Source organism: Camellia sinensis, chromosome 4, assembly GCF_055761805.1.
Source record: "Camellia sinensis isolate YWXY chromosome 4, ASM5576180v1, whole genome shotgun sequence".
NCBI classification, from domain to species: domain Eukaryota; kingdom Viridiplantae; phylum Streptophyta; class Magnoliopsida; order Ericales; family Theaceae; genus Camellia; species Camellia sinensis.
Window position 1 is genome coordinate 141286701 of NC_138964.1, and position 26466 is coordinate 141313166.

The window sequence follows — 26466 nt, forward strand, 5'->3', positions numbered from 1 at the left end:
CTTCTTGCTAGCCTTTCGAGTAGTGAGTGTGACGAGACCCAGATTGTGTTGCCGAGGGTGGTCAGCGAGTATTCAGATGTCTTTCCCGAGGATCTCGTTAGTTTGCCACCTCACCGAGAGATAGAGTTCTCTATTGATTTAGCGTTCGGCACAGCACCGATTTCTATGGCACCTTACCGTTTTGCCCCAGCCGACTTAAGTGAGTTGAAGATTCAGCTCCAGGAATTGTTAGATAAGGGCTTCATCCGCCCTAGTGTTTCGCCATGGGGAGCACCGGCCCTCTTTGCTAAGAAGAAAGATGGTGCCTTGAGATCGTGTATCGATTACCGGAAGTTGAATCGGGCTACGGTCAAGAATAAGTACCCTATGCCCCGTATAGATGATTTGTTTGACCAGTTAAAGGGTTCCAACTGTTTCTCTAAGATAGACTTGAGATCGGGTTACCACCAGTTGAGGGTCAGAGAGAAGGATATTCCGAAGACGGCATTCTATACGCGGTATGGCCATTATGAGTTTCTGGTGATGCCATTTGGGCTTACCAATGCACCGGCAGTCTCCATGGACTTGATGAACCGGATCTTCCGGGAATTCTTAGATCGTTTTGTAGTCGTTTTCATGGACGACATTCTGATTTATTCGCCTTCTGAGGAGGAGCACGAGGAACACTTGAGAGTGGTGCTTGAGCCGCTTAGAGCCCATAGGCTGTATGCCAAATTTGGGAAATGTGAGTTCTGGCTAGGAGAGGTCAAGCTCTTAGGCCATGTGGTATCCGAGAAAGGAGTGTCTGTTGATACGTCCAAAGTTGAGGTAGTGCAAGATTGGGCACAGCCTAAGAGTGTCTTTGAGATCCGCAATTTTCTGGGATTAGCTGGGTATTACCGCCGGTTTGTGAGAGATTTCTCCAGGCTAGCTTCACCTTTGACTAGATTGACGCGGAAAGGGGTCAAGTTTGTGTGTAGTGAGACTTGCGAAAAGTCATTCCAAGAGTTGAAAGTTAGATTGACCACTGCTCCAGTTTTGATTATTCCAGAGAGAGGGTTGGGTTATGCAATTTATTGTGATGCCTCATGAGAGGGTTTAGGTTGTGTGTTGATGCAAGAGGGGAAAGTGGTAGCTTATGGCTCACGTCAGTTGAAAATACACGAGAAGAATTACCCTACACATGATCTTGAGTTAGCAGCCGTGATTTTTGCCTTAAAAATTTGGAGGCACTACCTTTATGGTGAGAGTTCAAGGTGTTCTCGGACCATAAGAGTTTAAAGTATCTTTTTACACAAAGAGACTTGAATCTGAGGCAGAGGAGGTGGATGGAATTCATCGAGGATTATGATTTTGAATTGCACTATTACCCGGGAAAGGCCAATGTTGTGGACGATGCCCTTAGTAGAAAATCCATTAGTGATGTAGCTTGTATAGCCATCCGGGAATGGGAGATGTTGGGTGCACTTGGCGAGCTTGATTTGCTCCTGAGCGAATCTGTTGAGGCTGTGGCCTTGTTTTCTGTTGAGGCTGCGGCCTTGTTTTCTGTTGTTGCGCAGCCTACACTTGTGACTCGAGTGTTAGAGGCACAGAGAGGGGACCTTGAGGTAGAATCCCTCCGAGAGAAGATCTCCAGTGGGAAGGTTGAAAAGGGTTTGACGGTGTATCCCGACCTGAGTGCGAGATACCGAGACCGTTTGTTTGTGCCGGAGTCTTGCCGAGAGGAAGTACTCCGAGAGTTTTACCATTCATGTCTTGCGGTGCATCCGGGAGGCACTAAGATGTATCGGGATTTGGGTCGCCAGTTCTGGTGGCGGGGAACGAAGAGAGATGTGGCAGTTTGCGTGTCTAAGTGCCTTATTTGCCAGCAAGTGAAGGCCGAGCATCAGAGGCCAGCGGGTTTGCTGCAACCCTTGCCTATTGCTGAGTGGAAGTGGGAGCAAGTCACTATGGACTTCGTTGTAGGTCTTCCGAGGACTCAGCGGGGTAGTGATGCTATTTGGGTGGTTGTAGACAGGTTGACTAAGTCAGCGCACTTCATCCCTATGCGCATGAGAGATTCAGTAGATCATCTTGCCGACTTGTATATTCGGGACATAGTGAGCTTACACGGGGTCCCAGTGACGATCGTCTTAGATGGAGACCCTCGTTTTACTGCTAGGTTGTGGGAGAGTTTGTAGAGTGCCTTGGGCACTAAGTTGACCTTTAGTATGGCTTATCATCCTCAGACTGACGGGCAATCCGAGCGTACTATTCAGATCCTTGAGGATATGCTTCGAGGTTGTATCCTTGACTTTAGTGGGACGTGGGAGAGGCACTTGCCCTTGGTGGAGTTTGCCTACAACAACAGTTTCCAGTCTAGCATCGGTATGGCACCGTTTGAGGCCTTGTATGGCCGACCGTGTAGGTCTCCAGTTTGTTGGGCCGAGGTAGGTGCTGCACCTTTGTTGGGTTCGAAGTTAGTTAGGGAGACGACGAAGAAAGTTGAGTTTATCCGTAGGAGGCTTGTTACAGCCCAGAGTCACCAAAAGAGTTATGCCGACCGTAGGAGGAAGCCTTTAGCGTTTGAGGTAGGTGATTATGTTTTCTTGAAAATATCACCTAGGTGAGGTTTGATGAGGTTTGGGAAGAGTGGGAAGTTATCCCCTCGGTTTATCGGTCCCTTTGAGATCCTTGAGAGGATTGGAGAAGTTGTTTATCGTTTGGCTTTGCCACCGCAGTTGTCTGAGGTGCATGATGTGTTTCATGTGAGTATGCTTCGGAAGTATGAGCCGGATCTGTCCCATGTGTTAGATTGGACCGACTTAGAGGTAGATGAGGATGCCTCGTATGAGGAGAGACTGGTTCGGGTCTTGGATAGGCGGGATCAAGTCTTGCGAGGCAAGACTATTCCGTTGGTAAAAGTTTTGTGGAAGCATCACGGAGTGGAGGAAGCCACATGGGAATGTGAGTTGGAAGTCCGTGAAAAGTATCCGGACATGTTTGTTGATGTGTAATCATGTAGTGAAATTTTGTAATAATATTGAACTTTAAGAACATTATATATGTCTTAAGGTGTAAAACATTGTAAATGTTTTGGTAAATGGAAGCGATGTTAACGTTGTGCATGTTGAGTGTATTGTGAAAATGCAAGCATGATATTAATGTTGCATGTGTTAAGGAATTGTGGAAAATGAGTTGAAATGGGTAAATTTCAAAGGAATGCATGTTGATAATGCAGGTTGTTGTGTATAATGTGAAATGCCTTTTGAAAAGAGATGGGATTGACCGGTAACAGGTCGGATTGTTTAACATTATGTTGTAATATTGTTAGGAATGGAGAAAAACTTGTTTTTGAAAAACTTGTATTTAATTTCGGAGACGAAATTCTTTAAGGGGGGGAAGGTTATAGCGCTTTTGGTATTCCCTTTACTGTTCAGTTGCATTCCGGACTCAGTTCCGTGGAGTTGGTAGTGGCGTCTACCTTGTTGTCGTCCTTTAATTCCATTTGATTGAGTTTTAGGATGTGTTGGGCATGTTTCGAGCAGGTGGGTTAAGCCTTGGTCTAATTTCTTGTTGCCAGGTTTTTGGTCATTCCGCTCGAGCAGGTCGTCTAGCGCTCGAGCGGAGATTGCACACTCCTAGTATTTTTGTGCTCTGTAAAATTTCTGCAGGTGTGATTTCTACGCTCAAGTGAATTTCCTGCGCTCAAGCGGGTCGCGCTCGAGCGGGCTTGTTGGCGCTCGAGCGGGTAATACTTTTTTGGTGTAAGTTCTGGGAGGGGAAAATCTACGCTGGAGCGGACTGGTTTTCACGCTCGAGCAGATGTACTTTATTCTTGTGTCTTGGAGCTCGAGCGGGACTTCTTGTGCTCGAGCGAACTCAGTACTTTGTTTTTGACGCTCGAGCGTTGTGTTTTCCGCTCGAGCGGACCTGTCGTATATCATAAGGCAGTTGGGCATTTTCATGTCACTTTTTACATCCTCACCCTCTCTCTTACTTTTCAAAAACGTCATTTGAGAGCTTCTCTCTCTAAAACCTCCATTTCTCTCTAAGTATTGATCTAGTAGGAGTTGTTTCCTTACCTTTGGTCTTTACAAAAAGGTTGTTGATCGTCGAGGGCTATCTTTTGATCCGAGAAATTTGTGATTTGGAGCATCTTCATTTTCGTCATCTCCTTCGTTGGGTTTCATCTTTTGAGGTAGGGATTCCTACTCACTCTTATAGGTTTTGACCTAGATTTTGGGCACTTGGTTAAATGGTTTGATTTTGAGATCTAGGGTTTCAAAATGTATAGAAAGGGGGGTTTGTTATTCTGATTCTAAAATGTGTATTTTGGGTTTCAAAATAATGATATTGTTGTTAGTTGTTGATATTTGGACTCTTGGGTCTATATTAGGAAATGGAGTAGAAAACCCTAATCTGTTGTATAAATTAATTGGTATAATTAATTTGGGAAAATTGTTGTTATTTGGAATTGAGTTGAAAATAATGAAATCGGCTCATTATATTGTAGAATGGTAGAGTTGGATTTATTAATCACTCACTCTTGAAAACATTGATATTTTATCTGTTGGAGCTTTTATTATCTATTTAGAAATAATTACTTTGGGCTACCGGTGGAGGGTAGTTTTGATTGTTGTAGACAATGCATGATGATTAGGCAAACTAAAACTAATCAAGTGGATGTGTCATAGAGTATGACGGTTGATAGAATACATTAACGTTATGTATTGATTGATTGTGTATATGACCTATGTATATATACGTTGTGTGTATGGAAGGAGATAGGGGATGTACTCCAAGGTTTAGAGGAAGATAGGGGATGGACCTCTAAACCGGATGTTGCTTGGGAGGAGATAGGGGATGGACTCCACTGATACAGCTCATATGCTTGTCAGTTAGTGTGTTGATATAGCTCATATGCTTATCTATGGAAGTGTTGATATAGCTCATATGCTTATCTGTGGAGGTGTTGATACAACTTGTATGCTTATCTATTGTGAACTGGGGAACGTTTAATATTAATTATTATTTCGTTTAGAGTGTGTGGCCAGGTTCTGAGCTATGGGTATAAATTTTGAAATTGGATAAGAAAGGGAAAATGAAATGAAACATAGACATAGTGGTCATGTAATGGAAATGGTTTTATGAATTGATTTATGGGAGTTAAACATTTATCAATTGCTAATGTCTTAGTTACTGCTCATATTGTGTTTAGCATATCTCTACTGGGCGTTGGCTCACCCTATATGGGACATTATTTTTCAGGTACAGGTAGCATGTCACCTCCAATGACATAGCTTGGATAGTTATAGGAGTTGAAGACTCTTTTTGATTAATTTTGTTTGTGTTACATGTATATCAAGCCAAGGGCTTATTTTGTATAGAGTTAGTACTCTTCTTTTGTATAATCAAATGTTAACTTGGAAAGCTGTAAGCCCGTAGGGCACTTCCTTTTGTTGTTAACATGTAATACTGTTGTAAGAACTATTCTGATGAATGGAAAGGCGTTGATTTTTATTATATTACTGCATGTCTGAATGATGGGTATTATGTATTTTTTTAGGGCGTTAGAGACGACATGCTCACGATGTAACAAGGAATGAAGTGCGAGAGAGGGAAGAGAAGGCGGAGAGGGGCGACTCAGTGTTGGAGGAAGGAGATTGCTAGTGGGGTTTAGCATCGGGGTCACCGACAGTAGTTAAGTGGTGGTGGTTGGAGAGAGAGAGAGAGAGAGAGAGAGAGAGAGAGAGTGAGTGAGTGAAGAACCAAATGTTTTTTGTGCTTTTTAATTTGTAAGGGTAAATTGGTCATACAAAATTAACATAGGACTTACGAGTTTAAAGTTTTATGAATAGGACCTAAACTACCATTAATTATTAAAACAGGACTTCCCTGTACATTACTTTTATCATTACAATTTTAATACTACAAATTGTTTGAGAGAGCACTGACTCAAATCTTTTAGAAAATCAAGTGCCCCTCCTATAAATTGTTTGAGAGGGCACTAACTCAAATCTTTACGAAAATCCAAGTGCTCCTCCTCTTAATCATTAAATAGTCGCATTCTAGGTTTAGGCTTTTTTTTGGGACTAAAATTCACAAAAGGATAAAATAGGTTAAAATTGTTAATAAGACAAAATGTCTCATCAAACCCATAATCATTTCACTATTTCTCTCATAAACATCACGTCCAACTATAAAAAAATCCAGTTATCTTTCCAAACATAAAAATTTTAACCTACTAAAATAACTAAAAATTAAAATAACCTACTAAAATAGCAGCTTCTCAAACACTCACGTAGTTGTTATTAGTTAAATCAGTGAAACCCACCACCTTATTATCTCTTTTTAAGAAATAATGAGACACTTATCTCTCAATAAATACTATAGAGTAATACTCCAAAGTCCAATTAATAACTTCTCCCCATTTTATACCACCGTTCCACCCTCAATACAAAATGGCCATGTCCGACGACAGCGCGAACATAAGAGGTCTGATAGGACCCATTGTTGCACAAGCCAATTCAGTAATTAATATGGTTGCAATTGAAGAGACTAGAAAGGAAGTTTTTGTGAATTACATTCTGAAATCAGGTTTGAGCGAATTGGGTTTTGAAATTATCCAACACTTCTTTGTGCGATGTCAGAATTTCAATCCTAGAGGTGAGACTATGATTGCCTCCTTTGTGTTGCTTGTGGTCGTGCTATGTAACGAACATTCATAAATCTCATTTTGTTTTTCTATTAACATTCAATTGAAATTAGGGTAAATTATATTTTGCTCCCTTTATATTTGGTAAATTTTTCACTTTGGTCCTTAAAATTTATTTTTTTTCTTACTTTGGCCCTCTATGTTCCAAATTTTTTCCAGTTTACTCTTAAAGTTAACTTCTGTTTAGACAAAAAATGTCACGATAACTATCACAAAACATAAAAAATACATCATTATATTGAAGTTTGAGTTTGTGTCAGATATGTGAATTATATATAATAAAATATTCTGTCTAATTTTTAACAAAAGTTAGTTTTAAGAAAAATAAATTTTAAGAAAACATAAAGGGAGTCAAATATAATTTATCTTGAAACTATTAATCTATTGATATATGTATATCTAAAACAATTAATATTTTGACTTCTATATTATTTCAGAATTATTATGAGTACGTTGAATAACTCTATCACCGGTAATTTTTAGCATTTGAAATGGTATCATTCTGTCAGATAAAATTGCATTTGGTGAGGTAAAATTATGTGGTGGGACTGGAGGATATACAAGTGGTGTTCTACTTTGATTTTTATTGATTGTAAAAGTTATATAACTTAGTGAAAGTTTATGTCCAAAGAAGCAAAAGGGATGGTCAATTCAGAACTTGTTTAGGTTATTATATTGGGAATGCATTTTCTTCCTATTATTGTTTTTCATATTCTTCAATATTGTATTTCATGGATCCTATTTTAGGTTCATAATGTTAATTTGAATAATTCATCTTATAAATTTCATAATAAAAGTTATTTGGTTAAGAAATTAATTTTATCAAATATGATAAATAAATAAACAAATCAAATTTTATTTTATAAAATAGATTACTTATATCAAATTGATAATGTTAAAATCATAATTCGACATGTTACAAATGTAAATGCTACTTTTTGATAATGTTGTTGGATTGCTTAATTTTTGGGGTTGGATCAAAAGCTACTTTTGCACAGAAAACTCTAGTATGTGTCTTCCACTCTCAGCAAATTGATCATATCTCTCTCTCAAGATTGTAGTTATATAATGGAGTTTTGGTGGTCACCCTTTCGGATTGAGTTTTAATCGTGTTGAGTTTGTTATTTTGAGTCGTATTTTGTTTATTGATTCAGTGTAGCTATCCTAGTTTTGCCACTTCGCAGAGTATATCGGGGATTGAACTGCTCGGTCAGCTCACGAGGGTCCAGGGGGCAGCGTCCCTTGGCGGGTCCTAGGGCAGTGCCCTGGCGGGGTTAAGGGGCAGCGCCCTTGAAGCAAAAATACAAAATGCATTAGAAGTTGCTTGTCCTCTCGAGCGGCCGTTTATGCGCTTGAGCGGAGAATGTTTGGTTCAAGAAGTTTGACTTGTCTGCAGAAGTGCTGGGAAAATGTATTTGACGCTCGAGCGGGGCTTTCTACACTCGAACGGACAATGTTATATAAGTTCGAGAATATGATATTTTAGATCACTTTTGTATATCTCTCTCTAAAAACCCTTTCCTCTCCCTTCTCTCTACATTTGCCTACGCCAAATTGAATCAAAACCTTGATTTCTCAAGATCCATTAGAGTTCTGTCATAAGTTCTTCATCAAAGTTGGTTAACTCCTCGAGGGCTTCGTTGTATGCGATGAAGATCGAGTTTCGACACCATTGATTTTGGGGATTTCATCTCATTTCTTCTTCAAAACTTGAGATATGGATTTTCTTAGAGTTATATATATATTTTGCAAGAACTATATGATTTTCGAAATCATCTTTCGATAGCTTTGAAAATTGATTGTTGATTCAAGAAATTGAGCGATTTTGAAAGTGGGTTTGTCACTTATTCTTTTAAAATGATCTTATGGGTTTTGATCTTCATTGATTGCAGAAAATATGATTTTAGAAAGTTTTCTTTCAAAAGATTTGAGTTGTATAGTTTTGGTAAAAAAACCTAGAAATGGGGATTTTTTTTGTTAAAGAGACTGAAAATTCATGATTGATATTATTATATTTATTTTGTGTGTCAAAATAAATGGATGTTTGGAAGATTTATTATTTATATTTATATAAATGATGAATTTTAGAGAATATGAGATTTGTTATTCATTTTGAAAATTATTGTTCAAAACGTTAAAATTGTCTTGAAATGACTAATTGTTGAGGATAGTTGAGAAGAGGGAATTGTGTTATTCCTTAAATGATGAATTATAATAAAAGTATTTATATTCATCTTGTGAAATTGGTTAAAATATTATTAATTTTAATTTTGGAAGAGGAAACCAAATATTTAATATTCCCTCCATATGATTTTAATTCAAATAATTTGATTAAAAGAAGAGTAAAAATTTTGAAGGGATATCAAAATTTAAAGTCTCCCTCCAATAAATTTAATTGAATCCCATAAAGATTTTTTAAGTTTTTTTGGAAGAATTTTTTTTCTTATAAATAGGTATAGATTTTCACAATAATTTTAAACTCTTAATGGGATTCCTCAGATGACGAGACCCTTGAACGAGAATTTATAATTAAAGTTTTCTTATATTATATATATATATATATATATAATAAGCAAGAAAGAAAAGAAAAAAAGAAAGAATAAAAAATAATAATTAGACAATATAAAAAAAAATTCAAAATTTTTAATTTCTTTAACTCGGTTGGTTCGCTTGACTAGTCCTCGAGTCATCCGGTTCGGTGGTCCAATTGCTGATTTTTTTCAATTCTTTTTATATAAATTGATTTTTAGGTTGGAATGATTTAAGAAATATATCTAGTCCAAAATCTTGACCAATCAACGATTCAATCGGTGGAATCCACAAGCTGAATTGGATTTTCAAAACCATGCTTTGGCCCTTAGCAAAAAGGCACCCAAGTAGGGAAAAGTATCCTTTTAGACCAAAAAATCATGCTTAAAAACATATAATAATGATATGAATCTGACTTCTCTCCGTTACTTTGTCGGATTACGGAGATACTATTAAGCTAGTGAGCTCATTTTTCAATTTCATTTTGATAATTTAAATTATTTATATTTTAAATTTCTTAAATATATTATTTTTGTAAAAAAATTAAGTCAATCGAATGATAAAAATAACGTATTCAAATCATTTTTGTATAAAAAATAAACGGTGAGAAAATAAATGGTTCATACAAAACTAATCCAAATATATAATATCTATTATTTGATTGACTTAATTTATTTATTTTTTAAAATAATATATTTAAAAAACCTCAAAATAGGAATGACTTAAATTATTAAAATGAGATCCAAAATTAACCCAGTATGCCTAACTTCTCTAGGCACAAACTGACTTGGGATGGAACGGCAGTATCCCAAAAGTGGACCCTCTTCCTAATTTTGATAGACACAAACTGCGATCGCAGCTCAGACTGGACCACTCTAGTCCTTAGGATTAGAAAGAGACAAAATCTTTACTGAAACTCTGTATATATAGTCAATAACTTGAAATGTTGGTGGAACATTTGAAACTTTTCATAGCCATTAATAATAAAATTGAAATGTTGTTGGAACATAATAATAAAATTGATATTTACGTTTCTAAATATATGTAGACCTATATTATTACAAAAAGAACATATAACTCTTTTAATGTAAACTGTCACTTTTTTCTATTATTAAATTATTCTTTTACAACTGGTTTTTATGTAAGTGAAGTTTTGATTTTAAATATAGCGATTCCGATTTTTCCTTCATTGTTTAATTGTATTCTGGACTCGGTTCCGTGGATGTGTTGTTGTCTTATTCCCATTTCCGTCCTTTACTCTTTGTATATGAGTCTTGGGTCGTGTTGGGCAGGTTTGAAATAGGTTGGTTGTGTTTGGAAACCAAGGTTTGATGTCCAGATTTTGGGCTTTACGCTCAAGCGAGGCTTTTGACGCTCGAGCGGACCTGTTTGTATATCAGTCCGAAAAATAGCTTTTGGATCACTTTTTCGGGCCAATCTCTCTCTTTATCTTTTTCGAAGCTTATGCATGATTATACTAGATTCATCTCATTAAGTAAGATACATGTACATCAATTAGAAGGTGACTAATTATTGATGAATGCACCTATATATACAATATATAGAAGACTAATGCTAATACATTGAATGTGATGGATTCATTATGAATGAATCTTAGAGATGCATTATATATCTATTATGAATATGCAAGATACATTAATCTATCTAATGAATTCATTAATATAGAAGATGCATTATGTATCATGAATGTATGAGATACACTAATCTATTTAATGGAGTTCATTGAATGAATAACTTGAGAGCTTCTCACTCTAGACTACAACTTCTCTATAAAATCCATCTAGCTCTAGTGTGTTTCTAGCCTAATTCCTTTGTAAGAAAGGTGGACTTTGTTTTGATCTGAGAAAGGTTGGGTTTAGAGCACTTTCGAGTTTCTCTCTTCTTCCCCTTTGGGTTTCTTCATTTGAGATAGGGATTTCTTTGTTTTTTTTCAATACTCTGTCTATAGATAGACATGTGGTAGTTTTGTATTGCATGAAAATTATATCCATGTTGGATTTGTTTGAAAATCATGAAGGGGAAACCTAGGGTTGGTTGCTTGAGAATGAATTTGTTATTATTGATTGTTATTTGGGCTATTTGGGAGGTAATCTAGCATGATATTGTTGAAAGAAGAGAAAGTTCTAAATTATATTTTGATTTGGTAAATTAAAGAGGGAGGATGATTGAACAATATTTGTAAATCGCTATTGTTAATATGAGTTGTGTAAAAGTATTGATGACTAAAGGATTAACTATGGCATCGGGGTTATTTTGAAATGAACGTATTGAACTAAAGTGGGTTATGGCTTTATTATCCATGGAATTGGTTTTGTAAAATGAAAAGAATGGATTTGGTTTTGTGAAATGAGAAAAGTTTTTGGGAATAAGTGGTGCAACATGTCTACTTGGGAAATTATGAGGGTTGATCTTGAAAATGGGAAGTGAAATGTTAACTCTATGTGAGTCTTGGAAAATGAATATGAGTATTGAGCTATTGTATCATGAGTATTGAATACACACATTTGGGGGTTTTATCTTTAACTATCGCACTAGTGTCGTTGTTGGGCTTAAGATTGCTTAAGAGTTGAGTCTCTTTTAATAGGTGTATTAAATACGTGCATTTAGAGGTTTTGTCCTTAGTCATCGGTGGAGGATGACATTGTTGTGTTGAATCATTGTGTATGTATTACACTTATTGGTTGTGCTTTGTTATATTGAGATGGTTGGTGTTATATACCGCGCTTAGAATGAGGGGTACCAGTGCCTTCCAGCTAGCGCTTGAAGAACTTGGACTAAGTACCATTACCTTTCAGCCTATGTCTGGAGAATGTGGACTAGGTACCATTATCTTTCTGCTTGTGTCTGGAGAATTTGGCTAGTCATTTGTTGTATGGTGTATCTTTAACTTACCGTGCTTATGGCAGGTAGAGTAGAGCTTTTATCATCACTGTCTCAGTGTATCTGAGTATGTTATGGGTTACGATGGATACAGTTTTGAAAAGGCCGAGTTGCCTCAATTGTTGATTATATACATGTTAATGATTTATTATTCCCCTTTTTACTAAAAGTATGCATGAATAGATATGAATATGTTGGAAACAAACCTAAATGCTATTTTGAGATTTTGGAAAGTGTGAAGGAAATTGGGTTTTTGTGAACATGTTTAGAAAGGGCAAACCTGTTGTAAATACGAAAAATGGGAGGAAAGTAATGGGCTTGGCGAAATTGTTTTCTAGAACTGTTATTGTCATGAAAGTTTGTGGAAAAAGAGGCAATGAAAAGGAAAGAAAGATGAACCGCTTATAGCGTTGAATGAAATGGTTGTTTTCGAAAAAAGTTCATACTTATGTATATTTTGTATGAACTGCCACATTACTATTCTAGTATGAGATTGAGCATTCATGATCATAGCTATCTGTAAGTTGTTATTGTTGAGGACTATGTTGAGATCCCTACTGGACTATATGTTCATCCCACTTTGTTGAATCTTTTTCAGGTGATAATCAGGATGTGCTACAAGATTTTGGATCTTCATATTTGTTGGCTACGGGGCCTCTTTTGTGTTGACAGAATGCCATTTATGAAAAAGGGTTATACCCTTCTTCTTGACTCTTTAATGATGTAAGCCCAAGGGTAATTTATTTCGTATGCTCATGTTGTATTTAATTTGCATACGAATGAGAGAATAGTTATTAATTTCTACTAGTCGAACATTTGAGTTTATTTCTGCATGTGATCTCTGAACTTGAATTAAAGTAATGAATTTGGTAATGATTTTGAGTAATAAAAAGTGGGTCGTGACATTAAATTTCAAATTTTGATAAAAATTTTTTTATCTCTGTAGACACTTAAATTTTTATGTGTCTTAATTACCGTCTAATTAATCAAGACAAATAAATTTTCTTGATTAATCAAAAGTAAGATGGTTAAAATTTTCAAATGGATATGGTCTCACTAAAATTATGGATCTTAACCCATTTTAAATTATGGATCACACTAAAAGAAAAGTGAACTTATTTTGACAATTTGGTCGACCCAAAAGTATGGGGCCTATAAAGATATTTTGTCAGAATTTGGTAGAATAGTTCAAATTTAAATTCAAATTTCAATGCAAATCATTTCTATAATAGATAAATTGCTTGTTTCTTAAAAATTAGAGACAATTTTAGAGTTTTCAAAATTAACCCTTCTCTCGTAAGCCTATAAATAGAGGCTCTCATTATGGAGAAAGGGACATACATTTTTGGCTAATAGTCTTGCAAGCTCCTAAGCAATCTCGAGACTTTGCCAAATTCTCTCTAAAATTCTTCAAACATAAAAGAGAAGATTATCAAGTACTCCAAACTTGTGTCAATTATTTCAAGTTACAAATACAAATTTGATCTCTCATTTGAAAGAGATCATTTCAAGACTCGTTTGAGATCAAGCCATTTAAGCCCTCATTAAGCCTCTTTTCCCCAAGTTTTTCCATTCAAAGACTTGAAGAAATTCATTAACTTGTCAAGTTCAACAACAAGCTTTTTACAGCCCCTTGGATTGCACCCATTTTGGAGATCGAATAAGAGGATTCACTATTTTGTAATAGAGCAAATCATAGAGGATTATACCCATTTATCATAATCGAATAACCCACAATTGGATGCATTTAAACCAAGCCCACCAAGAGTTGTAATAATGGCGAAACAAGTAGTCACACTACAAGAATTTTCACTTTTGGCAACTAAATTTTTAGTCCCCAAAAAGTTAACTTTTAGTCACCGAATGGTTTTAGCGACTAAATTATTTGGTCGCAAAAGTAGTCGCCAAAAAATTGTCGGTAAAGGTAGTTAGCGACTAAATTTTAGTCGTCAAATGTATACAATTCCCGACTAAAATTTTAGCCACCGAAAGGTTGGACATTAAATTAAATTAGACTCTTTTCGGCGACCAAACTTTTAGTCGCCTAAAATCCCACATTTTTAGTTACTAAAATTTTGGTCGGCAAAGTGTTCTTCTTTTGGCTACTAAAAATTTAGTTGTCGAAAGTCCCACATCTTTGGCTACTAAATTTTTAGTCGGCAAAGGGTTCCTCTTTTGGCTACTAAACTTTTAGTCACCAAATGTCTTTTTTTTTTTTTTTTGGCTACTAAACTTTTAGTTGCCAAATGTTTATTTTTTATTTTTGGACTACAAAACTTTTAGTCGCCAAATGTCTTTTCCCAATTTCTTTTTAGCTACAAATTGTTTAGTCACCAAAAACATGATATTATGTTTTATCGCAAAATTATAATTTCTCCACAACATGCCTATATTCAATGCAACCTGTAATAGGTATATAAACAAAATGATACATACTATCAATCATTCCACAATCTGCATCCATATACCAAAAATAAATAACTTTAAATGTCAAAGTCCATACAAATCAACTATTGTCCAAACTAAAATAATAATTCCATACAAAATATATATACAAAAATCAAAGCCCTCCGTATACAAAAAAATACATTTACTACCAAGCGAAATTACCATTTGGCATGGTACAAATTACCATCGTAATCTATACGACGACAAAAGGTGATATATGTACCACGACAAAAGTTTTCTATAGACCATGACAAAACGTCCTATATGTACGCCGACAAATGGTATATATGTACCACGACAGAAGATGATCTATGTATCACGACAGAAGATGATCTATGTATCACGACAGTCATTATCTGTTGATTGTCAAAAGTTTTTTGCATCAGTAATAATGAACTACACAAAAGTTGAGGATGACAAAAGTATTATATTAGTTCTACACAAAAGTGAAAATTCTTCTCCATACGCCAATATGGATTATCTAAAAGTCCATGCAATAAAGCCATCTACAAAGAAAAACAAAAAACGAAACATTAGAATTGGTTACAAAATATCAATTCAGTCAGCCATATGGAACATGTTCTAACATGCATTTAAAGTAGAACAATCGAGAAATGTCTTCTTAGAAATAAAAGAAAGTATATATATATATGTATTATGCAATATTTATTCCAACCAACTGTACAAACAATGTAATGTGTAATATCTTTGTCCTATAAATATATAAAGACAATTATTAGAATATGCAGATGTTATGTTTATAAAGTTGTCACTTTTTAAACTAAGTGTTGCGAGTTTTTCGACTAAGTGTAAGGTGCATTCGGGGACTGTTATGAATTTTCGTCCCCGGAAAGCTCTTTTTGGAGTAAGTTTAGGACGTATTCGGCTCTAACTCCCAATCTACGAGTCCGAATTACGTTCCGTTAGTTCTCACAAGTCCTATTTGTTATGGCGAAGCTATCCGCGTGAGCCACACGGTCGTTCAGGGGCTGTTTTGAATTTTCGGCCCTAAAACGCCTTTTTTTGACAAAGTTTATGGTGTATTCGGCTTTAACTCCCAAAGTACGGGTCCGAATTACATTCCGTCAGTTGTCACAAGTCCTATTTGTCACGGGAGAACTGTCCGTGTGGGTCACACGGTGGTTCGGGGGCTGTTTAGAATTTTCGCCCCCGAAACGCCCTTTTCGACTAAGTTTAGGGCGTATTCGGCTTTAACTCCCAACCTACGGATCCGAATTACGTTCCGTCAGTTCTCACAAGTCCAATTTGTCATGGGGAAGCTATCCGTGAGAGTCACACGGTCGTTCGGAGGCTGTTTTGAATTTTCGCTCCTGAAAAGCTCTTTTTCAATTAAGTTTAAGGCGTATTCAGCTACCTCTCTACCTACAGGTCCGAATTACGTTCCGTCAGTTCTCACAAGTCCTATTTGTTATGGGAGAACTATCCGTGTGAGCCATACGGTGGTTTGGGTGCTGTTTTGAATTTTCGCCCCCGAAACGTCATTTTTCTACTAAGTTTAAGGTGCATTCGACTCTAACTCCCAACCTGCGGGTCCGAATTATGTTCCGTCAGTTCTCAGAAGTCCTATTTGTCATGGGGAAGCGATCCGTGAGAGTCACACGGTTGTTCAGAGGCTATTTTGAATTTTTACCCCTGAAAGCTCTCTCTACCTACGGGTCCGAATTACGTTCCGTCGGTTCTCACAAGTCTTATTTGTCATGGAGAAGCTATCCATGAGAACCGCACGGTCGTTCGGGGATTGTTTTGAATTTCCACCCCCGAAACGTCCTTTTTTGACTAAGTTTAGGTTGTATTCGGCTCTAACTCCCAACCTACGGGTCCAGATTACATTCTGTCAGTTGTCACAAGTCTTATTTGTCATGGGAGAACTGTCTGTGTGAGTCACACGGTGGTTCGGGGGCTATTTAGAATTTTCGCCCCCGAAATGCCCTTTTTCGACTAAGTTTAGGGCGTATTTGGCTCTAACTTCCAACCTATGGGTCCGAATTACGTTCCCTTAGTTCTCACAAGTCCTATTTTTCATGGTGAAGCTACCTGTGTGGGCCACACGGTCGTTCGGGGCTGTTTTGAATTTTCACCCCCGAAACGCCTTTTCCGACTACATTTAGGGTGCATTCGACTCTAACTCCCAACCTAGGGGTCTGAATTATGTTCTGTCAGTTCTTAGAAGTCCTATTTGTCATGGAAAAGCTATCCGTGTGAGCCCCATGGTCGTTCGGGGGCTGTTATGAATTTTTGCCCCTGGAAAGCTCTTTTTCGAATACGTTTAAGACGTATTCCGTTCTAACTCGCTACTTACGGGTCCGAATTACGTTCCATCAGTTGTCACAAGTCTTATTTGTCATGGGGAAGCTGTCCGTGAGAGTCACACAGTCGTTCGGGGGCTGTTTAGAATTTTCGCCTTGAAATGCCCTTTTTGACTAAGTTTAGGGTGTATTCGGCTCTAACTCTCTACCTACGGGTCCGAATTATATTCCGTCAGTTGTCACAAGTCCTATTTATCATGGAGAAATTGTCCATGTGATCCACACAGTGGTTCGAGGGCTGTTTTGAATTTTTGCCCTCGAAACGTCCTTTTTTCAGTAAGTTTAAGGCGTATTCGGGTCTAACTCTCTACCTACCGGTCCGAATTATAGTCCATTAGTTGTCACAAGTCCTATTTGTCATGGGGAAACTGTCTGTGTGTGCCACATAGTGGTTTGGGGGCTGTTTTGAATTTTCGCCCTCGAAATGCCATTTTTCGAGTAAGTTTAGAGTGTATTCGGTTCTAACTCCCTACCTGCGGATTTGAATTACATTATATAACCCGAGTTTTTCTTAAGTGCGAGATTATTAATAGTTCCATTATTTTAATATAAGAACTCAATGCCTTCTCTCTTTTCTTTTATTTTCTTGTTCTTTTTAATATTTTTCTTAAATTGTCCAAACACATCTTGAGGTAGCCCAAGAATAGGTTACTACGCCAATAAACCTGAAATTTAAACTTTCAGTCTTAAGTTATTAATAAAATTAGTAACTTATTGACAAGAATAAATGCTCCGCAATTGTTTAACTTAAACCACAATTGCAAGATTCAACACATTAGAGAATCCCACATTAAGAGTTGTTGACCATTTTGCAGCCCATGAAGAAATATAAAAGAGATGGAAAAGGACATTCAGCTCCATAAAAAAAGCTAAAAAGAAATGAAAAGAAAAGTGAAGCAAAGAAAAGCATATGAGATTGAAGTGAAGAATGCAGAAGAGGAACATCCCATGAAGATCTAATGGAATCTGAGGACAAAGACATCTAATAGGCTAACACAATCAACTCTAATGTAAAGTGTTTTAAAAAAGATGATTTTTACTGTCTGTTCAATCATTTGTGGTTAGGGAAGAATTACTTTGACTAAGAATAATTACTGTCTAGTATGTTGCATTCAATGGTCATCATGTTGATGAAAGTTGAAAGACCAATTAGCCCCAACCTTTTTAAAATTTTCCAAAACTTGACATTATTGACCCCATCCTTCTTTAGAACAGGGAACATAATCTTCTGGCAACCTATTCAGGTCATAATGTATCTCACAATCTCATAATGTTCCGCAAGACACTCTGCTACAATCTGTTAACTCTTAAAATACCTTGCCTTTTAGTGTAGACATTAGGATTTTTATGAGATACAAACGAAGATTCTTTTGCTCGGTCACCTTTTTAACATAGCAACAAAAAATAGTACATTCAAGGGGTGGTAAATAAGCCAAACTGAGTTGAGTATTGACCATGCTTGAGCTCTGGTTGAGAATGTAACATTGCAAGATGGGGTTTATCTTGAAAGTGCTTGATTACGATCTACTAACTATTTCACATGTGACTTATCAAAATATCATTGGCTTAAAGACTGGATTAACACTAGATTTGGGATATAAAACCTTGCAGTCTTTTTGACTAGTGTTTTTTATGTAGAGATCACTGTAGATGTATTGTTGTTCTTTTATTGCTGTATATAATTTCAAATTTACCTAGTCAAGCTTTGCTGAGCCGAACCTCCTATTGCTGAATATCAGATCAACTGTTAAGGAAGTTAGATATTCGGCTTGTGCTAGGCTTTAACCACAAAACAAGCCACGACAAGCCTTTTGTGAGTTGAGTTTGAGCTACTTGCTGTTTGACTCATTTTACTTATAAAATTCAGCACCTGTAGTGAACAATATTACCTCAATTTTTAAGATATTTTTCCAAATTTTGATTTTCTTGACTTTGCCTTGACATTCGTAAGTTTGTTGGTTTTCGCTTATGTGATGACAGCCATCTTCCTAGCTAAAACAGATCAATTAGTAATATGATGATCTTAATTGGAGGATCTGAAGTCTGTGAGAAATGGACAAGATTCACTCCTGATTTTATGTGGTGTTGCCCATTGATTTGTATATTCTTCAGTTTTTTAGTCAAAATTGTCTAACAAAATTATCATTTTTATTGAACAGGTTTTGGATCACTGCAAATATGGATTTGTTATCTGATGTTGGATCGGTGTTGTCGCCGCTTAAAGCACCAAAGACTTGTACAAATGTGCTGCTTCCCAATCTTTAAGAAGCGATGCCTAACCATTTTGTTATCGTCATCATCCTCACTTCGAAAAAGTTGTACTTTGAACTATGTACTGTGTAAATTGTATTGCCTAATATACTTATTTGAATTTGACTGTCAGACTGGGGTCTGAAATAATTTACAATGACTTATTGTTTATGATAGATCAGTCAATTTGGCCATTTACTTGAATTTCTTTACAAATTTCACCCCACTTAAGGAATCTGCAAGTTTTGGACATCTCATGGTTGATGCTTTTGAGGTGCAGGGAGGGAGGGAGGGAGGGAGGGATATAAAAATATGGTGTTGAGCTTTCGAAGTTTTTACTATGACAAGGATCCCATAACTATTTGCCAATCTCAAATATGTTTTGGACTATTTTTTTTTGTTTTATTTTCTGAACTATTGTTATTTTTCGTGGCCATTTTTTGAGAGACTGGAAACCTACATAGATACATACATACATACAAGTCCTATTTGTCATGGAAAAGCTATCCGTGAGAGTCACACGGTGGTTCGGGGGCTGTTATGAATTTTCCTCCCCAAAAAGGCCTTTTTCGACTAAGTTTCGGGTGTATTCGACTGTAACTTCCAACCTACCGGTCCGGATTACATTCCATCAGTTGTTACAAGTCCTATTTGTCATGGGAAACTTTCTGTGTGAGCCACACAGTGGTTCAGGGGTTGTTTTGAATTTTCGCCCCCGGAACACCTTTTTTCTACTAAGTTTAAGGCGTATTCGGCTCTAACTCCCAACCAATGGGTCCAAATTACATTCCGTCTATTGTCACAAGTCCTAATTGTCATGGGAAAGCTGTTTGTGACAGCCATACTGTGGTTCGAGGGTTGTTTTGAATTTTCGACCTCGAAACGCCATTTTTCGACTAAGTTTAAGGCATTTTTGGCTCTAACTCCCAAACTACGGGTCCGAATTACATTACATCTGTTGTCACGGGTCCTAATTGTCGTGGGAAAGCTGTCCGTGACAGCCACATGGTAGTTCAGGACCTGTTTTAAAATTTCACCCCAAGAACGCCCTTTTTCGACTAAGTTTAAAGCATTTTCGGCTCTAACTCCCAACCTACGGGTTCAAATTACATTCCGTCAATTGTCACAAGTCCTATTTGTCAAGGGGAAGCTGTCTGTGAGAGACACACGGTGGTTCAGCTCTCCCAACCTATCGGTCGAAATTACTAGCACAACTTGTACAACAACTTGTGAAGATTTATGTTAAACCAGATATAGTTGAGTTTTGAAAAAGATTAAGGAGTCTAATGACACAAAGATGAACATAAACTTTGAATAAAAAACGTGAACCACCACCTAGAGTAACAGATGGACAGCAAGATGTGCAAAAGAATGCTTATTAATTGAGTTCTCAAAAATTGGAAAGAAGATGCTGCTTATTAATTGAGTTCTCAAAAATTGGAAAGAAGATGCTGAAATAGTTACTACAAATATATCCACTGCCCATGTCAAACTAATTTTATTATTCATGAGGCACTGAGGAACACTTTAATCATAACATAATAATTAAGCACTTAGTAATCTTCTCCAAGTAGTTGGGATTTCTGCTTGTGTCTATTTATGAAAATGAAAATGAATTTAATAAACAAAATTAGACCAATGTTATTGCCCATCAAAATTAGAAGTAGAGTCTACTCATTAGAAGCATACCTCATATCCTATCCAAGCAACTGAAGCAATCACTGTTCCTGCTAATGCATTTGAGAACTTTCTATAAATATCCAACTTGACACAACTCCTCTTTGCCTAGATAGAGAGAAAAATATCATTATACAAACTCTATGAGAATGAAAATAGTAAAGTTGCTCTAATGGAAAAATAATTTAATTTGCAACTAATCAGTTTCCCAAATTCTACCTATCCCCATGAAAATGGTACTAAAGAAGCCCTCTTGATGATGTTAACAAAGCTTTATTTTGTCTCGTGATTCCTTTTGCAAATATAGTGTGATGGTTAACATATATATTTAGCAGGCCACCGTTTAAACTAGAAATGTTTAAAATTTTTAAAATTTTACACTTAATAATGGGGAACTTGAAGGCATATTGGATGAAGACATATTTGTAAGATCCTGAAAATGGACAAGGGAAAGTACCAAAGCAGCGAATGTAAATGCTAGTCATATCCATTAATCAATGGGAGCCAAATCAAATGATATAGAAAATATATAGATGTCAATATAACTTTTTAAAGAAAAAAAGTAGCCCCAAACTCCCAAAACTTGTTCAAGTGCTGCTACCTAGAAAAGACAAGAACAAGATCTTTAAGAACAAGTGAGACAAACTCCCAAAACTTGATTGGCTCCATATTAGTTACAAAATATGCTTGCAAAACCAGCATGATATTGTAAATTTGTCAATTAAAGCCCTTCAAATTCAAAAAATGTCATTGCCCAACTTATGGGCAAATTACATAACAAAGCTTGACTATGCCATGTTCTTTTTTATTATTAATAAATTGCCCTACTTAACTATTATCTACCTGCCACTAATTTATGAGTTTCTTGGGTTCTTAATCCATAATTTCAGCATTAAGTGACATTGGTCCCTTTAGGTATCAATTCCAATAATAAGACACATTGCCTCTACACCATTTCAGCACTTAAAAAGACAATAACAAGTCATATGATGGTCCCAGCAACTAAGTTTTCCAAAAGCATACTATGTTTTCCAAAAGCTATTAGACATCACACATTTATAACAAGTGCAATATCAAGTTCTCATTTTTGTTTCACATTACCATAATAATCCATATTCCAATCACCATTATGCCAAAAAGAGGAAGAAAATTTACCTTGGGTCCCTTCACAGTTAGGTAATCACCTTCACGCATCTCTCGAAAATGGTAGGACATCCTTCCTTGTGGATACATCTAATTAATATCAAGATTCAAAGACACAAAAGCAATCTAAAAGGAATGAGAACTAGATAAAACTAAATCAGAAGTAGTAAATAAACTAATGGAACATTATAGCGCTCGTATACGTTTATAACAAGTTCAAAGTAACCAACAAGTTCACTTTGATTATCCTTTCCTCTGTCTGAGAAAACAATGAAATTAAGAATAATAAACTCATATATTTGGGCAAGAGTGTTTATATATATATATATAATTCAACATTAAATCCATTCATTTGAAATCCTTCAATCTAAACATAACCTGAATTTATTTGGACAAGATATGGTGATTTAAATTGTACAATTCTAAACCCTCAAATGTACTCAAATGTAATGAATAACTTGCAACTTTAGTCCAAAGCTATGAAATACTTGCTAGAACTACTTTTCTTTTCTTTTTTTTTTCAAAAAAAAAAAACTATCCATCTGTAATGTAATTTGACTTGTTTTCAAATGCTTTAATTAGTTGTGCATTCTATAAGAAGTTTAAATCTTGTATAGAGCCACGTGATATTCAAGTGTAACAAAAATAAAACAGATATTCAAATTACAATAGACATGGTTTGATTTTCCTACGAGGCAAACTTCATGGGACAAAGTCTGGATCTAGGATTTGGGGTGGGATTTGTGGAGGGAAAAGGAAAGGGAAATGTGATAAAAATCTAGCTTCTATTTCATTCATTTTTCCCATTCTTTTCTCTCTCTCTCTCTCTCTCTCTCTCACTCTTTGCAAATCCCTCTTCAAAGCCTTGATTCAAACACAACCTTAAGTAATTTAGCGAAGTTTGCTTCTCTCTACAAAATTACAGAAAAAACACACAAGATTTGTTCACATTCTTAATTAGTTTCCATGGATAGTCAGATGACTATACACTTATGCTTTGTTTTTGCAATACCCAGATTAAAGTGATAGAGCTTCAGTTCCTTTGATCATGTCAAGTTTATATAATAATAGTCACTATATCCTAGCATATTTAAATTAACTTGTGCAGTAGAACAATTTTTGAAATAAATAAATAAAATCTATCAGAAGTTTAAATCTTGTATAGAGCCACGTATCAGGAATTCAATAATAACTGCTCAAGTTTTTTTGCCATATCAAACCACATAGTCTCAGTAATGCAAAGCACTACCTTTGAGGACATCTGGCATCTGTTTCACAAGAGACAGAGCATCATCCCTATACATTGTGTCATCAAGAACAGAGACCGGACTAGGATGCTCAGGGGCAACTGACCCAAATTCTGGCAACACTCCATCTTCATTCAACCTTGCAGCTAATTTCTGAAATAAAATCTCTTAAAATAGGACACTCAATTATTCAGAAGCCGTATCAAATACTCGATTGCCAACCAATGTCGAACACCTTGTAATCTAAAGATTTTTTTGCAGCTTGCATATACAGATTTGCCAAAACAACATTTTAGTATTAGTCTTGTGGAGCCAGAGTTGACTGGAAAAAGCAATACTGGCAGATAAACACTAAAGTATTTTTAATTTGTAACATATATAAAATTAATTTCAAAAGAATTATTTAATGAATTTATTAGCTATCATGCTGAGTTGGAATTGAAACAGAAACAAAAATAAAAGGCACTTCCCAAACCAAAAAAAATGATGTTCTGATAGATGCTAACAATTAGATTCCAGAATAGAAAAAGGCATGGATGCACCTCTAACAACTTTGATGTTACATGCTTTCGAGTTTTGGCGAAATGGTCCTACTCCTCTCACGATTGGACTCCATTTGACTAGAGAGAAGTCGAGTGTTTGGCAAAAGGGTCTGGCTCCTCTCTAACTTAGACTATAGTCACGGCATGGGAGAGAAGCTAAGTGCTTGCAATTACAGTATATTTCAGTGTACACTAAAAATATAAAACACCTCACAACAATGCCAAGTATCATGAAAGATTTTCAATTATATGATTATTATTGTCAGAGTAACATTTTTTTTTATTACCATAAATGCTTTAATATCTTTTTAATTTTTGGAGGGCTTTGATTGTTTTCAACATTGCTTTTTACCTGAAATAACAAGTATTTCCTAGAAAATAAAAAAATAAACTGATAGGCATTCTATTAATGCACTCCAAACTTAAATAGGTTCTTTTCCCACCTATTCTCAGCAACCAAACAGAGCAATAATGAAATTGATTTCTTCTCTAGATTTAGATTTCACAGTAACCTGTTACCAAACACAGTTCAAGACCTAGCAACAAGAGCCCCTTGGTATCCTCTAGTTAAGTAATCAAATCAAAGAAAATCAAATAGTTGAACCAATAGAGATTTAATCTTTCTTTTTCTTGCAGTAAGAAGTTTCAAACATTACAATACTTCATAATAATGCAAAACCCTTTTTCTATATTTAATAATGCAAAACCCTTTTTCTTGAGACTTATCTTTGAATATCTCTCTTCAATTTCTTTTAGTTCACCTTCCATTGATTTGTTCCTCTCCTTCAGTAATGCCATTTCATTTAATAATTCCACAAGGTTCTCTTGATCTTTGCAAAAATAAAGAAAGCAGATCAGAAAATCAAAAAATTGATTGGGATTAAGAGCAAAATTAGATCAATTCTGGCTCAAAGAAAATGAAGTTATATCCCAATGAGTCGTACCTTCTCAAATTTTCATATGTAGTTTTCACTTCTTCATGTATACAACCATTTGAAGGAATGGCCTCAGAAACTTCAGCTACCTGCATCCAAGATGAGCCATTGCCCTTAGTATTGCTCATAAAAAAACTACATGGTAGTGAGAAGAAAATATTCTTGATGTTTGGTTGTATTTTTGTTTTGCTTTTTTCTTTGTATTTTCAGAAATAAAAACACTAAAAAATTTGAAAACACCATCATTTTGTTTTTGTGCAAAAATAACTTTTTAGTGGTTCCTAAAAAGTTGGGTTGTTTTAAGAAATTACTTCAAAAAACACTTCACCAAAAATAAAAACAAAACAAAAATAAAGAAATAATTTAAAAAAATCAAAATGAAAGAGGTTTATTATTGTTCAACTCTGAAAAGAGTCCAACTTGACTACCTCTATATATTTTATTTTGATGAGGAAGTCAGTGTGCTTCACCAAACAACAAAATCAGGAGGAAATTAACATAGAAAACAAGAATGAATTCAGCAAAAAAAACTGCTGAAGTCTAGAAAATACATCAGTGTACAGCTAAACAACTTACTAAAATATTATAGGCAAAATTATCAAGCAAATGAGGGAAGCCATGCTCACCAACAGTGAGCATCCCATTTCATGAATCCAAAGACCTACAAAATGCAACAAAAAAAATTAAAATAAAAATGAAATAGATTAAATTTTATAAAAACATAACTGGTCATCCAAAGACCCTTAATGTTTCGATCCAAACCCTAGAAGTAGATTCAGATCATAAAACAAGAAGAAACAAAGAGAGAGGAGATCCGAGAGAGAAAGGAAGAGAACAAAAAGATTACCAGATAAAGAAATTGAGGGAGTTTGTACCGTTGGAGGTCTCTTATTCAGACGACCATGGCGATTTATAGAGCGAGAAACAGAGCGAAATTGAGAGAGGAATATCGAGAGCAAAATCGAGAGAGAGAGAGAGAGAGAGAGCAAAATCGAGACAGATTTGGGAAATAAGAGTGAAAGGGGATAGGGCAAGTTTTATACGATTTTGGGGATACGGCAAGCTCAAGAACGAGAACGAAAGAGAGAGCGCGAGACTGAGAGAAAGAGCGAGATATAACCTGGTATTGCGGCAGTGGCGGTGGTGATTTGCAACGGTGGCGATTTGTGACGGTGGCGGTGGCAATGTGCGATGTCGAATGCTTCCCGATGGTAAGGGCCTGTGGTGAGTTGACGTGAGATTTGGTGGTGACTGATTGTGTGTGTAAGAGAGAGAGAGAGAGAAAGAGAAAGAGAGAGAGATAATGTTTTGTATGTTTAGAACAGGAGAATACCTGGGAGCATGGTTTTCAGACCCGGACCGGCCCGGCCGGTCGAACCGGTGGAACCGGGAACCGGTCCCCTCTCCGGTCCGGAAAACCCTCCAGACCCGGGGTTGGCCAAAAACCGGTGTTATTAGTGAAAACCGGAATAACCGGTGGTCCAACCGGGAAAACCGGTGAACCGGTTCCGGTTCGGTGGACCAACCCGGTTGGTTTTTTTGTTTTTTTTTCTTTCTTTCTTTTCTTTCTTTCTTATATATATATATATATATTATATCAAAATTTTGACTAAAAATTCTTACTTCAAGAGTCTCCTCTCATGAGGAGGAGTCTCATTGGAAGCTTGAAGAAATAATGAAAGTCTATTCCTATTTATAGGAAAACAATTGTTCAAAGAGAACCTAAAAATTGAATGTGGGATTCAATCAAATTGTTTGAATCATATTTGATTGGAGGGAAAGTTGAAAATT

General features: G+C 36.1%; 1 protein-coding gene across 4 annotated transcripts; it reads right to left on the reverse strand.

Moving 5' to 3' along the window:
- Window positions 1-14571: 14571 nt before the first annotated feature.
- LOC114266927 (NADH--cytochrome b5 reductase 1-like) lies at window positions 14572-26006 on the reverse strand. Of its 4 annotated transcripts, none has more exons than XM_082866342.1 (7): window positions 25796-26006; window positions 25252-25336; window positions 24685-24764; window positions 23201-24570; window positions 21964-22041; window positions 20821-20916; window positions 14572-15060 (listed from the first exon to the last, which is right to left on the reverse strand). In XM_082866342.1, exons 4-7 carry the CDS (start codon window positions 23210-23212, stop codon window positions 14980-14982), a joined length of 267 nt encoding a protein of 88 aa, XP_082722468.1. In that variant the 5' UTR covers window positions 23213-24570; window positions 24685-24764; window positions 25252-25336; window positions 25796-26006; the 3' UTR covers window positions 14572-14979. The 4 variants fall into 4 exon arrangements, with proteins under 4 accessions (XP_082722468.1, XP_082722471.1, XP_082722469.1 ...); XM_082866345.1 differs by having other exon boundaries at window positions 20821-20910; window positions 25302-25336; window positions 25796-25989; XM_082866343.1 differs by having other exon boundaries at window positions 25302-25336; window positions 25796-25989.
- Between the last annotated feature and the right edge of the window lie 460 nt (window positions 26007-26466).

Bases quoted from the DNA above. Each gene is read 5' to 3' on its own strand.
- LOC114266927 (XM_082866342.1), bottom strand. The intron at 20,917-21,963 runs GTAAATTTTCTT...CTCTCTATCTAG, and splicing joins TAACTGTGAAGGGACCCAAG to GCAAAGAGGAGTTGTGTCAA. The intron at 15,061-20,820 runs GTATGCTTCTAA...TTTTCTTTGTAG, and splicing joins TTGCTTGGATAGGATATGAG to ATGGCTTTATTGCATGGACT.